This window comes from Ictalurus furcatus, chromosome 28, assembly GCF_023375685.1.
Source record: "Ictalurus furcatus strain D&B chromosome 28, Billie_1.0, whole genome shotgun sequence".
Taxonomy (NCBI): Eukaryota; Metazoa; Chordata; class Actinopteri; order Siluriformes; family Ictaluridae; genus Ictalurus; species Ictalurus furcatus.
Window position 1 is genome coordinate 14273430 of NC_071282.1, and position 12640 is coordinate 14286069.

Here is a 12640-nt window from a genome sequence, read left to right on the forward strand (position 1 = left end):
TGACCAACAATATTGTGTATTTATTGTCCGATATATTTATCGTATATTTTGCACTTGTCTCGATTTAATGTATTTGCACTTGCAGTATGTGTACCTTGTGTGTTGCTCTATGGTCCTGCCATTTTGTTCCAATGTATACAAATTTTACGGAGGAATGACAATACTTGACAACTGACCTACATTTCAGCAGCACTTACTCTTGGTGATGGAGTTATGGATGCTCAGTGCTCTGGAGTTCCTCTCCGCTCTGGAGTTCCTCTCCATACATGCTGAGTGAAGGGGTGCCTCACTCCCTGATGGTCTCTCCTCACTCAGCACATCTATCCCAACCTAGAGAGAGATAGGGGGAGATAGTGAGAGAGAAAAATAAAGTGTTAAAGTAGGTGCTATATACTGATGAATGTCTTCTGATGATTAATGATCTCTGTGCGATAAGTGACACATAGAGGCGAAGGAAAGTGGGAGAAAACAGGAAAGAGATGTAGAGCAGATAAGAAAGATGAGAAAGATAGTTCAAGGGCTATGAACTGAAGCAAAACAGAGGATGGAGTGGGAGTGAGAGAGAGGGAGCAAAAGGGTGAACTGTATGAAGAGGAGAATGGGCGAGTGGGAGAGATAGTAAGCGTGTTTAAAGCTCTGAGTTTAGAAAAGTTTGTAGAATGAATCACATTCTAAATATAGATTATTTATTGAATCTCCTGTATGAGATGTGAAAGAGTTTTATCTCATAATAAATCATCAGTAGTGCGTATTGTGTAACTCAGTGCTTCAAGCTTTGCACTAAAATTCATTAAATATTAAATATAATGACTGCCATAATGAACCACTCCACCCACTGTTAAAAACATAACATCTAAATATAACCTGTCTAAAGACAGATGTTAATGGAAGATTACATGAAAGAGGAAATCCATAATGCCAAGTTTGCATGGACAGCATGTATTTATTTCTTCTAGAGCAGTGCTTCTCAACTGGTCTTGCCTCATATGTCTTTTATCATTTAGCCACAAACCAAAAAGCAGATTAATGTTCTGTTATGCATCAGGCACTAAAAAAAAAAATATGTTCAATCATGTCATATTAACTCTACACTCCCCAAAATACTAAAATTTAGCTTTCCTAAGAAAGCAATGGTGTGGTAACATTCCTTTCTTAAATAACAGACAATCCTCAATCAATAAAAATACAAATAATAATATACACTCAGCTTCCACTTTAATAGGAACATCTGTACACCTGCACATTAATGCAGTTATCTAATCAGCCAATCATGTGGCAGTAGCACAATGCATAAAATTATGCAGATACAGGCCAACATCTTCAATTAATGTTCAAATCAAACAACAGAATGAAGAAAAAGTGTGATCACTGTGACTTCGATTGTGGCATGGATGTTGGTCCTATAAACTGCTGATCTCCTTGGAACAGTCTCTAGAGTTCACACAGAATGGTGCAAAAAACTAAAAATGCTGAGTGAGCATCAGTTCTGTGGGTGAAAATGCCTCGTTGAAGTGGATGGGTTACTCCAGTCAGCCAAGAACAGGAAGCTGAGGCTACCATGGGCACAGGCTCACTGAAACTGGACAGTTTAAGATTCAGGAAAAGAAATCACCTTTTTCCAATCTTCAACTGTCCAGTTTCAGGGTGTCTGAGTGCTCATATGAGTTACTATAGACTCCTGTCAGCTCAAACCAGTCTGGACATCAGTCTGGACTTCACTCTGGACTCAGATCTTTCTCTTCAACAAGGTGTTTCAGCCTGCAGACCCTCTGCTCACAGGTTGTTTTTTGTTTCACGTACCACTCTATGCAAACTCCAGAGACTGTTATGTGAAAATCTCAGGAAATCAGCAGTTTCTGAAATACTCAAACCATCCCATCTGGCACCAACAACTATTCTGATTTGGAGTTTTCATTTTGACTGTAATTTTGACTTTGTGTATGTGAGGCAACAGAGCTCGAAACAAGTGCAAATTTCTCCTTAAATAAAGACTCTTGTCAGAACAAATAAATGGTGTGAAAGACATTCATATGGAAAACAGATATACCATTTGATTACTAACTGGTTTTAATGAAAAGATTTGTAATAAATATATATAAATAAATATGGTGAATAATTTTGTTAATAATCATATAATGAGATATATATATATATATATATATATATATATATATATATATATATAACAATTATCTTACTATATAATTATTAACTAAATTATTTACCATTTATATGAAATAATATATAAAATAATAATTAATAAAGTAATACAAATAGTAAATATGGTAAATACATATAAAAGTGTGCACTTTAACATTTAGAAAAAAAATAATTCCAGAAAAAAACATTTAGAACAGTACATCGAAACGTTTGCCCAAAGTTTAGTACATCAGTCTTACTTCTCATTTCTCCAGCCGGTTTTGTGCTGACTACCAACTTTTTGCGTGATCCTCCCACAAGTGCAAGCGGGAGAATGTGTACTTTGTATGTTTCCATGTGCACAGCGCTTAAATTGTGTGTTTAGACTTGTACACCAGTTTTGTAAATAACATGCAAGATTGTTCATGTAACATGCCACCTAATTACATCTGAACATCTGTTTACCCTACCAGTACATCTGGCCCTATGATTCAAATTATAGTTTTATATTAGGCTACCAAAGACACAAGCTGTAAAAAAGAAACACAAACTGTACTTTTAAAATATAGTATACCATTAACCATTCTGTGCTAAAAGCTAAGCCTTCTGATGAAGATGAACATACTAGCAACCCAGTTCTACATGTTGCATCACATTTTTATAATTTTTTTGTACCCATAAAGAACCACCGCTCATGTCCTGTGAGTGTTCATGTGAGTGACGAACCTTTCTGAAAGGCATATACTTGTGTTTTCATGTGCATTTGTGTATGTGAGCACATTCTGACCTGTTCCTCTTCCTGGAGTGGAACTTTTGGTTTGACAGCCAGTATGAGGTCAGGAGTCGTGTCGATCAGCTCTCCGGGATTCTCGTAGATATGACTGTTCAGCTTCACCCCGACGTTATCATACACATGACTGAAAAAATAATAAGTTGCTATTAACCTTGGAGTCTATTCATTCCAACCTGGACACTATAGATAATGGTGAATGGCCTGCACTCATATAGCGCTTTTATCCAAAGTGCTTTACACTATGTCTCATTCACCCATTCACACACACACACTCACACACAAATGGTAGCAGAGCTGCCATGCAAGGCGCTAACTTGCCATCGGGAGCAACGTGGGGTTCAGTATCTTGCCCAAGGACACTTCTGTATGTGGAGTCATGTGGGCCGGGAATCGAACCACCAACCCTACGATTAGTGGACAACCCGCTCTACCACCTGAGCCACAGCCGCCCATTATCTAAAGTGACATTTCAACCTGAAAGGTTTATTCCTGCATGATTAAGGTTAACTGGATGCTCTTACGTAGCTTTAAGTGTGATATATAAAATGCAAAACAGAACCATATATCTATCATAGTAGTATCTGATAGTAGTATACTGTATGTGTCCGAGCAGGAACAGAAGGGCTGAGTGGATGAGTTGTGTAACACCACAATGACACAACTTATACTGAAAACAACTCGATGATTCAACAAGACCACTTCCTCTGCTTTTGGTGCTAAAATGAGCATCAAAAGTTCAAACTAATGTGCTTCTCTGAAAAAGCATACTATGTGAAGGTGTAATCTGTTGGGTGTTCGAGCAGAACACTCACATCCTGTGTGGGACGGAAGCTGTTTCCGTATTGTTCCAGGATGCCTTCATTGCAGGTCACTGACATGCTGTTTTATTTCGGCTAAAAGAGCATTTAAATTCTCACACTTGTGAGCTGATTCTTGGCACTGATGATGGTCTCAAAGGACTAGTTTACATAAAAACATTATGCAAGAAATGCTTTTCAGTGACAATTAGAGACCAGGAGATTTTGTGAGTAAGTCACACTGTGACCTGAACCACAACAGCATTTAAAGAACTGGATGCAGATTTCACCAGACATTTAAGATGGGTGGGCAAATACACCGATCAGCCATAACATTAAAACCACCTTTCTAATATTGTGTAGGTCCCCATAGTGCTACCAAAAGTAACTACTTTGTCGTGTTACTCAAACCATTCCTGAAGAATTTTTGCAGTGTGGCAGGGTGCGTTATCCTGCTGAATGAGGTCACTACCATTAGGGAATGCCATTGCCATGAAGGGGGTTACTTGGTCTGCAACAATGTTTAGGTAGGTGGCATGTGTCAAAGTAACATCCACATGAAGTAACATCCACATGAATACCAGTAAAACACCAATGTTTCCCAGCAGAACATTGCCTGGAGCATCACACTGTCTCTGCCATCCACATGATGTAAAAGAAAACGTAATTCATCAGACCAGGCCACCTTCTTCCATTGCTCCATGGTCCAGTTCATGTGCCCATTGTAGGTGCTTTCAGTGGTGGATAGGGTGTCAGCATGTGCACTCTGAACGGTCTGTGGCTATGCAGCCCCATATGTAGCAAGCTGAGATGCACTGTGTGTTCTGACACCTTTCTATCATAGCCAGCATGAACTTTTTCAGCAGTTTGTGCTACAGTAGCTCTTCTGTGGTATCGGACCAGACGGGCTAGCTTTCGCTCCCCACGCATATAAGTGAGCCTTGGGCATCCATGACCCTGTCACCGGTTCCCCGGTTATTCTTCCTTGGACCACTTTTGGTAGGTACTAACCACTGCATTTCAGGAACACCCCACAAGACCTGCCGTATTGGAGATGCTCTGACCCAGATGCTCTAGCCATCACAATTTGGCCCTTGTCAAAGTTGCTCAGATCCTTACGCTATGTATGTATATCGGTATGTATATATGGGAAGAAAATGTCAGTGAGGTTGTGACATTAAACTGAAACAAAAATTTAAGTTTTTTTTTTTTTTTTTAATTTAGAAACTGACTACTTTAGGGGTAATGATCACATTGTGTGAATTAGATTTTTTGCAAGATATTTATTTAAGTGAATGAACAGTCATTTGTGTGTGTGTGTGTGTGTGTGTGTGTGTGTGTGTGTATACCCATCACAGATGTCCTGATAGGGCAGGGTTCTCTCGAGTGAGTAGCTGCGTGTGAGAGAGGAGGGAGTGATTTCCAGCGCCTGGGATGGAGGATTGTCCTGCAGTGATGTAGCTCTGAGAAGAGGTAGGCTGGGTGGAGAGAGCAAGCCACTCATGCCTGGAGTTCTACCCTCCTCTTCCTCCCTCCTGTCTGATTGGGTCACGCTATCGGACTCCTCCCCTTCGCCCTGCTCCCGCTCCCCCTCTGTCCCCTCCTCCTCACTCCCATCCTCCTCTTCGTCTCGTTCGTCTAGGACCCAGGCCTCGCCCGAGTGGTCCTCGCCAGACTTGCTTTCTGCATCTTGGATGGACTTCTGATAGAGCTCAGAAAAGCTCCTGTACACACAAACACACACTAATAGTAACAAACAGTAGGATGTTTACATGCAGCCTAATAACGTGTTAATAATCTGAGTTATACCATGTTAATAATCTGTTCAATAAGGACATTTTGAGGAGGTTTTGCTAAGACTGACAAAGACCAGGTGAAACACTAGTAATGTCAGCTGATGAATATTAGCACAGCTATTGATTACCGACGGCCGAATCCCAGCTGTGCTGATATTCATTACAACAACATGATTGGTAGTGTGATATTACTTTTATACTACAGCTCTAAAAACAAGAAAATAATATTGATTAAATGACATTTCCGACACAATATGGCCAAATATTCTGTTTATTTTTGTTCTGCCAATAAAAATAGTTACCAAAGAAGTGTTGCGTACTGCCATGCAAGCACAGTCTGACTGACAGCCCGTAGTATGTGTAGTAACAGTTTCAATGCAATTAAGCAACAAGGAAATGGACCAGTGCTTATACTAAATATCAGCGCTCTTGGAACATCACTCGTCCAATCAAATTAGTGGACCAAAACGAACTGTTGTACAACTAATATTATACCATGGTCTGTCTGAATACTCGATTTTGATTGGCTGGAAGGTGTGTGTTCAAGCAGTGTAATGCACAGGTAGTTCCAGTCAGTTTAATCCCCCTTCTAAATGAATGCGCTGCCTATAACCAACTGTAACCATAGTAACATACAGTTACAGTTGCATACAGTAGTTAAACTCACAGCTTCATTATTAGTAGAGACGCAGCACAGACGCAGGTAATTCACACACGCACAATCTTTCTCTCTCTCAAATAACTATTTATTATAATTCATTCAAAAAATGTAATCTTATCGCACTAGTTTATCTCTGTGTATGACTTAGAGTGGGCAGAATTCTAGATCTAACCACCCGTATATAAAATCCCAAATGAAAATGAACCGTTATTTTTATCCTTTCAGTCAAATTTTGCATTGTAAACATCAATGACAGCATTAACTTGTCAATGCTGGCAAGTGACTATAGTATAAGCGGATAATCCATGGCTAGGTGTGCGCTACGCTATTTTAATGCACTCCACAGAGTGCGTATGGTGGTTCTTTGCCACCAAGTTGTGCATTAAAATCGTGTAATGCACACCTAGCCGTTGATTATCCCTTACTTATTCCACAGCGCTGCTGAAATCTCAATTCTGATTGGTCAGACTTCTATAACTGAAGCTTCACAGTAGTTCCAGCTGCAATGCACTCATTCTAATATGTTATCATTTCTAATTTCTAATTGTTGGAATGGTGATACTTTCTGGGAGGAGATGTTTATTTTGCATTTATGGAAGGAGTCTCCACTGTCAGTTGTTTGACAGTCAGAAGTAAAGCAGTAAATAAATAAATAAAACATACAACTTGCCATGTCTGTGCCATATCCTTAATAAATAATAAATTAGTAGTGGTGGCAAGTTGTGCTATAAGAGGGGCGAAAATACTTATTATTATTATTATTATCATTATTATTATTATTATTATTATTATTATTATTATTATTATACTTATTATTATTGAAAAAAAACAATGTTGGAGTGGTAACAGTAATCCTGCTTCACATCAAATTGCATTGATTATATTCCTTTAACACCATATCCCATCATGTTTTATTCCTTACGTAACATGCACATGTGCAGAGATTTTAGAGTTAAATGTTGTTCATGCTCGATCTGCAGTCAAGTTCATTCAAACAATGAAAAGCTTTCCAAACAGTCAGTTAAGGGTGTCGAGGGAATCTCTGCAGAAATGTCCAGCTCTTCAGCACTTTAAAATTAGACAAAACAAATAACACCAAGATTATTTTGGCACGTACTGTTAAAAGCTAGCCAATACATTGTTTGAATGAAGGAAGTGTGTGCCATTCACTGGCATTCAAACAGTAACAAAGATTTTTTTTAGTAAGGATTCCTGATATAGTGTCTCTGCATTTACGCACCGTAATGAGTCAGTTTTACCCAGATATATTAAGCTGCTCCTTTCACTGCTGGAAGTGTGTAGCTATTTTTATCCTAACTGTCACCATTTTGTCAGGCTTCGTAATTTGAAAACTCTGCACCACAAGGGATGCATTAGGCTTGTCTATCTGCCCAACAACAGGAGAATTTCTCTGCAGTCTCTCTTTTTTTTGGCAGTGTGTGTGTGTGTGTGTGTGTGTGTGTTTACATGAGTTGTGAACTCTGGTAAGCATCATTAGTAGAATTGATTGTTGGTTCTGCAGCTGGTGGAACGGCGATACAAACACATCATTAGCAACAAAATGAGATCTGACCCCTAGCTGTCCATCTTCCCTTCTTTCTCCATCTGTTCCTTTGCCTTTTTCTTTCGTTTGCCCTCTATCTGTCCTTTTCTCTCTTCTCCATTGTCTCGAATTCTCAATTCAGTTCCATAAGTCATGTTCGTCCTCCAAAACGCTGCACACACACTTCATTTCTGGAGTGTTCCACATACACAATACGATTTCTCGCTCTCTTTCTCATCTGTTATCATTTCCAAACCACTCTTCCAGCACAAAATGAATATCCCTTCCACCAGTCCTCTCCTCTTCCGTCATTTGAGCAGTTCTCCACCTAATCCCAAATCTTATCCACTCTATCATCCACTTCATCTTCCTCCACAGCGCACACACTCTTTTCAAAACTCTGACTATACATTTCTTACCTCGGGGTACACCCTCCTCTCATCCATCACTTCTCTCTCCCCCAATATCTACTTTAACACTTTCGCAGTGACATCCATCACACCATCCTCTCAGTCCCTCCATCACGCCTTTCTGTTTTCTCGTCTCTCTTACACCATGTAAAATAGATTGTTGTCCTGGGTTATTTCATCCCTCATTTACGCTCTATACGCTCTACCCACTTGCTCATTTAAAACCCCTGATATAGAATCATCCATATTTTATTCTTTCCAGCTCTTTTACGCTTCCGTTCACATCCTTCTTATGCATCTCCACATCACCCTCTCTTTATCTGCTCCCTTTTTCAGTGGTGCAGTTCATCATTCATATCTACTCATTCAGAAACCATGCTCTTGCATATTACCTTCTTCTTTTTCTCAGTCTCTCTGCTCCTTCTCTCTCACCAATACATTAGCATTCATATCCATCTTTTAAAAACCTGATCATAATAATCTGCATTTTTATGTCAAGATCATTTCTCCATTCCAAAATCATTCACCTTTTTCAGTTTTCGCACTTTCCTTCATACTCTCCTCTCTCCCTCCTTCTCTCCTTCATCTCTCTCACCTGCGAGGTTTGCCGTTCCCGTCGGGTGGGATGACGGTGATGTGTATTTTGGGTGCCGTACGCAGCAGCCTCGTTCTCTCGTCCTGGCTGAGGTGGACGAATGTGTGGCCGCAGAGTCTCACCACACGAGCACCCAGCTGTAGGCCTCCACTCTCGGCGTAACCGAAGCGCTGCAGCTCCGTCACGAAGCCCTCTGCGCTCATCAGGAAGCCCGGCTGGCCTGTGTTGTCCCTCAGAGGGGTGATTTCCCGGGCCTCACAACCTCGTGTCACCAGCTACAGCACAATAATCATAATAATCTCATTAGACTACCTGTCATCAAATGTACACACCTAGAGGAAATTTTAAGAGGCAGAATTCCACAAAGACAGGACCCAGGAGGGCAGATCCCAGACCCCAGAGCTGTGAGGCAACAACACTACCTGGTGCACCATCGTGTTACTGTTTTCTAAAAAAATCTAATGTCTGGATAACATTACTTATCCAGATTAAGGGCGCATGGTGGCTTAGTGGCTAGCACGTTCGCCTCACACTTCCAGGGTTGGGGGTTTGATTCCCTCTGCTGTCCTGTGTATGCCGAGTTTGCATGTTCTCCCTGTGGTGCGGGGGTTTACGGAAAACTCCGGTTCCCCTAGTCAAAAAGGCATGTATGGCTGATTGGCATGTCTAAAGTTTCCATCTTGTGTGAGTGTGTACGTGATTGTGCTCTGCGATGGATTGGCACCCCGTCAAGGGTGTACCCTGCCTTGTGCCCAATGCTCCCGGGGATAAACTCCAGGTTCCCCACAACCCTGTAGGATAAGCAGTATAGAAAATGGATGGATGGATTATGCAGATTAAAACATAACTGGCCTGCTTATAAGTATTGGATATTTTATCTTATTAAATATATGTTTTACATTTTTCGTCTAGATGTGAAAAATGTGTGTATGTGACCGGAATAAATATTACCGAAGATGAATGCATGAGTGAGATTTTTCTCAGCAATTTATAGTCAATTCATTAATGATTTTAGCTAGTTTAATTTGATTTATAATAACTAATGTTTAATCTTTAAATGTCATATATGTAAAGCACTGTGAGATGTTGGATTCAATATTAAAGTGTTCTTCACAGAAAAAAACAACAACAATAATAATATTAATAATAATAGTAATACTACTACTACTGCTAGTACTAATAATAACAATTATTATTATTATTATTATTATTATTATACAAAATGGCAGTTGTTTTGCTTCTCCTTTCTTGTTGAAAATTAAGTGCATGTAAAAGCAGACAGGAACTAGTTCTGAGAACAGAAACTGGACAACCCACAGCATATGACCTAAGTGGAAAACATTCCTCATTTAATCATTTGGATTGTCACTTTCCATCCATCCATCCATTTTCTGTACCGCTTATCCTTACTGGTTCACGGGGAGCCTGGAGCCTATCCCAGGGGGCATGGGGCACAAGGCAGGCGACACCCTGGACAGGGTGCCAATCACATACATTCATACACTACGGACACTTTGGACATGCCAATCAGCTTACTATGCATGTCTTTGGACTGGGGGAGGAAACCGGAATACCCGAAGGAAACCCCCAAAGCATGGGGAGAATATGCAAACTCCACACACACAGGGCCACGGTGGAAATCGAACCCTCACCTCTGCAGGTGAGAGGCAAACGTGCTAACCACTAAGCCACCTTGCCCCCTACTGTCACTTTAGCACATCATAATTAATTTTTATTCTGAAAATGACATTCTGTCTGAATTATTTCGCAGCTCCACTGGAAATAAATCGATCTTTTTGCTGATTGCTAATATGTACGCAGCTTTAGGTTAGCACTGAAGAAAAATTTTTGCTGCTTGAAAAGGTGTGCACCGGTCTAAAAAAAGAGTCATCAGCTCAGTACCAGAGATGATTAATGAGCATCAATCCTCACCTCAAGCCTCTGCACCACCTCTTTAATATCCTCCATCTGGCTCTCTGACACTGTAATCGAGACGGCCTCGCCCCTCTCGTAGAAAATATCCAGACAAGGCCCACCCTTCATGCCGGTCTCGGTCACTGCCTTCCACCCAATCACGTCACGGCATGAGCAGTTAAAGACGACCCGCTTGCTGCAGCGCTCAATCAGCACCACAGATTCGGCTGAGACGCCCAGCAGGCAGGCCAGTTTGTGCCCGTCGTCATCCTGGCTGGCGTAGACGGCCCATACCAGAGCGCCGGCACTGTGAAGCTCTGCTCCTTTAGCACCCTTGAGCTTGTCTTTGCGTTTGCCTCCCAGGGAAAGCAGGGGAAACTTGGTGGATGAATCTATAGGCGTGGTGGTGACGTAGTTCTCTGCTAAGTCCTTTAGGTATTCCTGACGTGTACGTGTGGCCATTGAGCGGAACTTCTCTGATTTCTCAGCTGCATTTTCAGCGTTTATGGCCTTGGCGAGCAGGAAGTCGCGGAAAGCCTGCGAACGTGGAAAGCGAGCAAATTTGGGGAAAAGTGGGCCAAAGAGAGGGATGTCCTTGGAGCGAGTAACAGCAACTCTAAAAAAAAAATGCATAGGGAAAAACATACAGAGCATAAAATTAACTTGGTAGAAATAAACATTTAAATTACAGTGGGTCAGCAGCTGACCCATTAATTACACTTTGGGCAGCCATCAGTAGCAATAAATAATCTAAGCTCTCTATTTTAATGTAGGTGCAAGCACTATAACGCCAGTGCATTCCTAATTTACTTTGGCAGAAACCAAATTTTTTCCCTCTATTTGGCCAGATGCTGTTTTTGTTGTCACAAATGAAGGCACCCATACTAATGTCCACTGACACAACAAGGGGTGTGACAACAAAATCTGTCACCACAGATATGTTCAAACTCCATTTGATGCACTTTGGATAACTTTACCACCTATCAGCAGCCCCTCTGTAGTCCAAAACCAACACAGGTTTGGATGTACAGTATTTACGTCACCCTATAGAAATATAAATATGCTATTTTACACAGCTTCTAACTACATAATACAGACAAAATAATTGATATCAAACCAGAACTCTTTTAGCTTCTGAATTTGAATCAGATCATGACAGTGTGTTGACAGAAAACATCATATAATTAACTGAACCAATTAAAAAAAATGAATGATTAAATACCAAACTTGTCAAAACTTGTCAATGTATCATAGAAACAATAAATTTGTCAATATAAATATTATGTCCTATAGTTTCGCACATGTTTGAGGAAACAAAAATACACTAAAAGACTGTAATGTCACGCTTCCATTTCCACCAGTGCCATTTCAATGATTAATAATGAATTTATTCTCACCCGAACCTGTTTACAATTACACTGCTCTCACCAGGTTATTACCGGTGCAATGGTCACTCAAATGCCAAGTACACCTTTCCAACATCCACATTACTTGAATTAAATATTAGATTTCTCACATATTGTCATTGTGAGATTAAGCTAATTAACCACAAGGACATTTCTCGTAACCTTTTTATTTTTACCCATCCTTCAGGAGGGTGCCAATAATTCTGGAGCTGACTGTATATCTGAGGATAACACCACCTACTTTGGGTCATTTCACTTACCCAAATTTGTGCATCTTGTACTAATTAGTCTAAGACACACAAAGAAAATAGCTGCAATAGTTTTTAGTTTGATATGTTTCACACTACAGTCTGCTGTGAATAGTTTTCATTGATTTCTACTCTCTATGGCTTGTCGTGGACTTTGTTATCTGATCGCTCTTACCGATAGTAGGTGTTTTCCGTGCAGGGCTCGTGCACTTGGACGATGATAAACACATGCTGGAAGTGAGAGCGGATGGTTTTGGGGGTGAACGGCATTGCCCCTGGCTCCTGGAAGACTATTGTCACAATATCGTTCCCTATATGTCTCTTCCTCAGTAACTGCA

General features: G+C 40.5%; 1 protein-coding gene across 7 annotated transcripts in view; it reads right to left on the minus strand.

Moving 5' to 3' along the window:
• zmp:0000001168 (signal-induced proliferation-associated 1-like protein 2) overlaps positions 1-12640 on the minus strand; it is a 71774-nt gene that overhangs the window by 14045 nt on the left and 45089 nt on the right. For all 7 annotated transcript variants that reach the window (XR_008385007.1, XR_008385006.1, XM_053617724.1 and 4 more), the window contains 6 exons: positions 12478-12635; positions 10667-11264; positions 8735-9009; positions 5079-5453; positions 2927-3056; positions 198-330 (listed from right to left, as the gene is read on the minus strand). Coding sequence is in view for 5 of the 7 variants with exons in the window: in XM_053617724.1 (XP_053473699.1) it covers positions 198-330; positions 2927-3056; positions 5079-5453; positions 8735-9009; positions 10667-11264; positions 12478-12635 (1669 nt within the window). In the remaining 2 variants the exon portion in view is untranslated. The remainder of the gene's footprint in view (positions 1-197; positions 331-2926; positions 3057-5078; positions 5454-8734; positions 9010-10666; positions 11265-12477; positions 12636-12640) is intronic.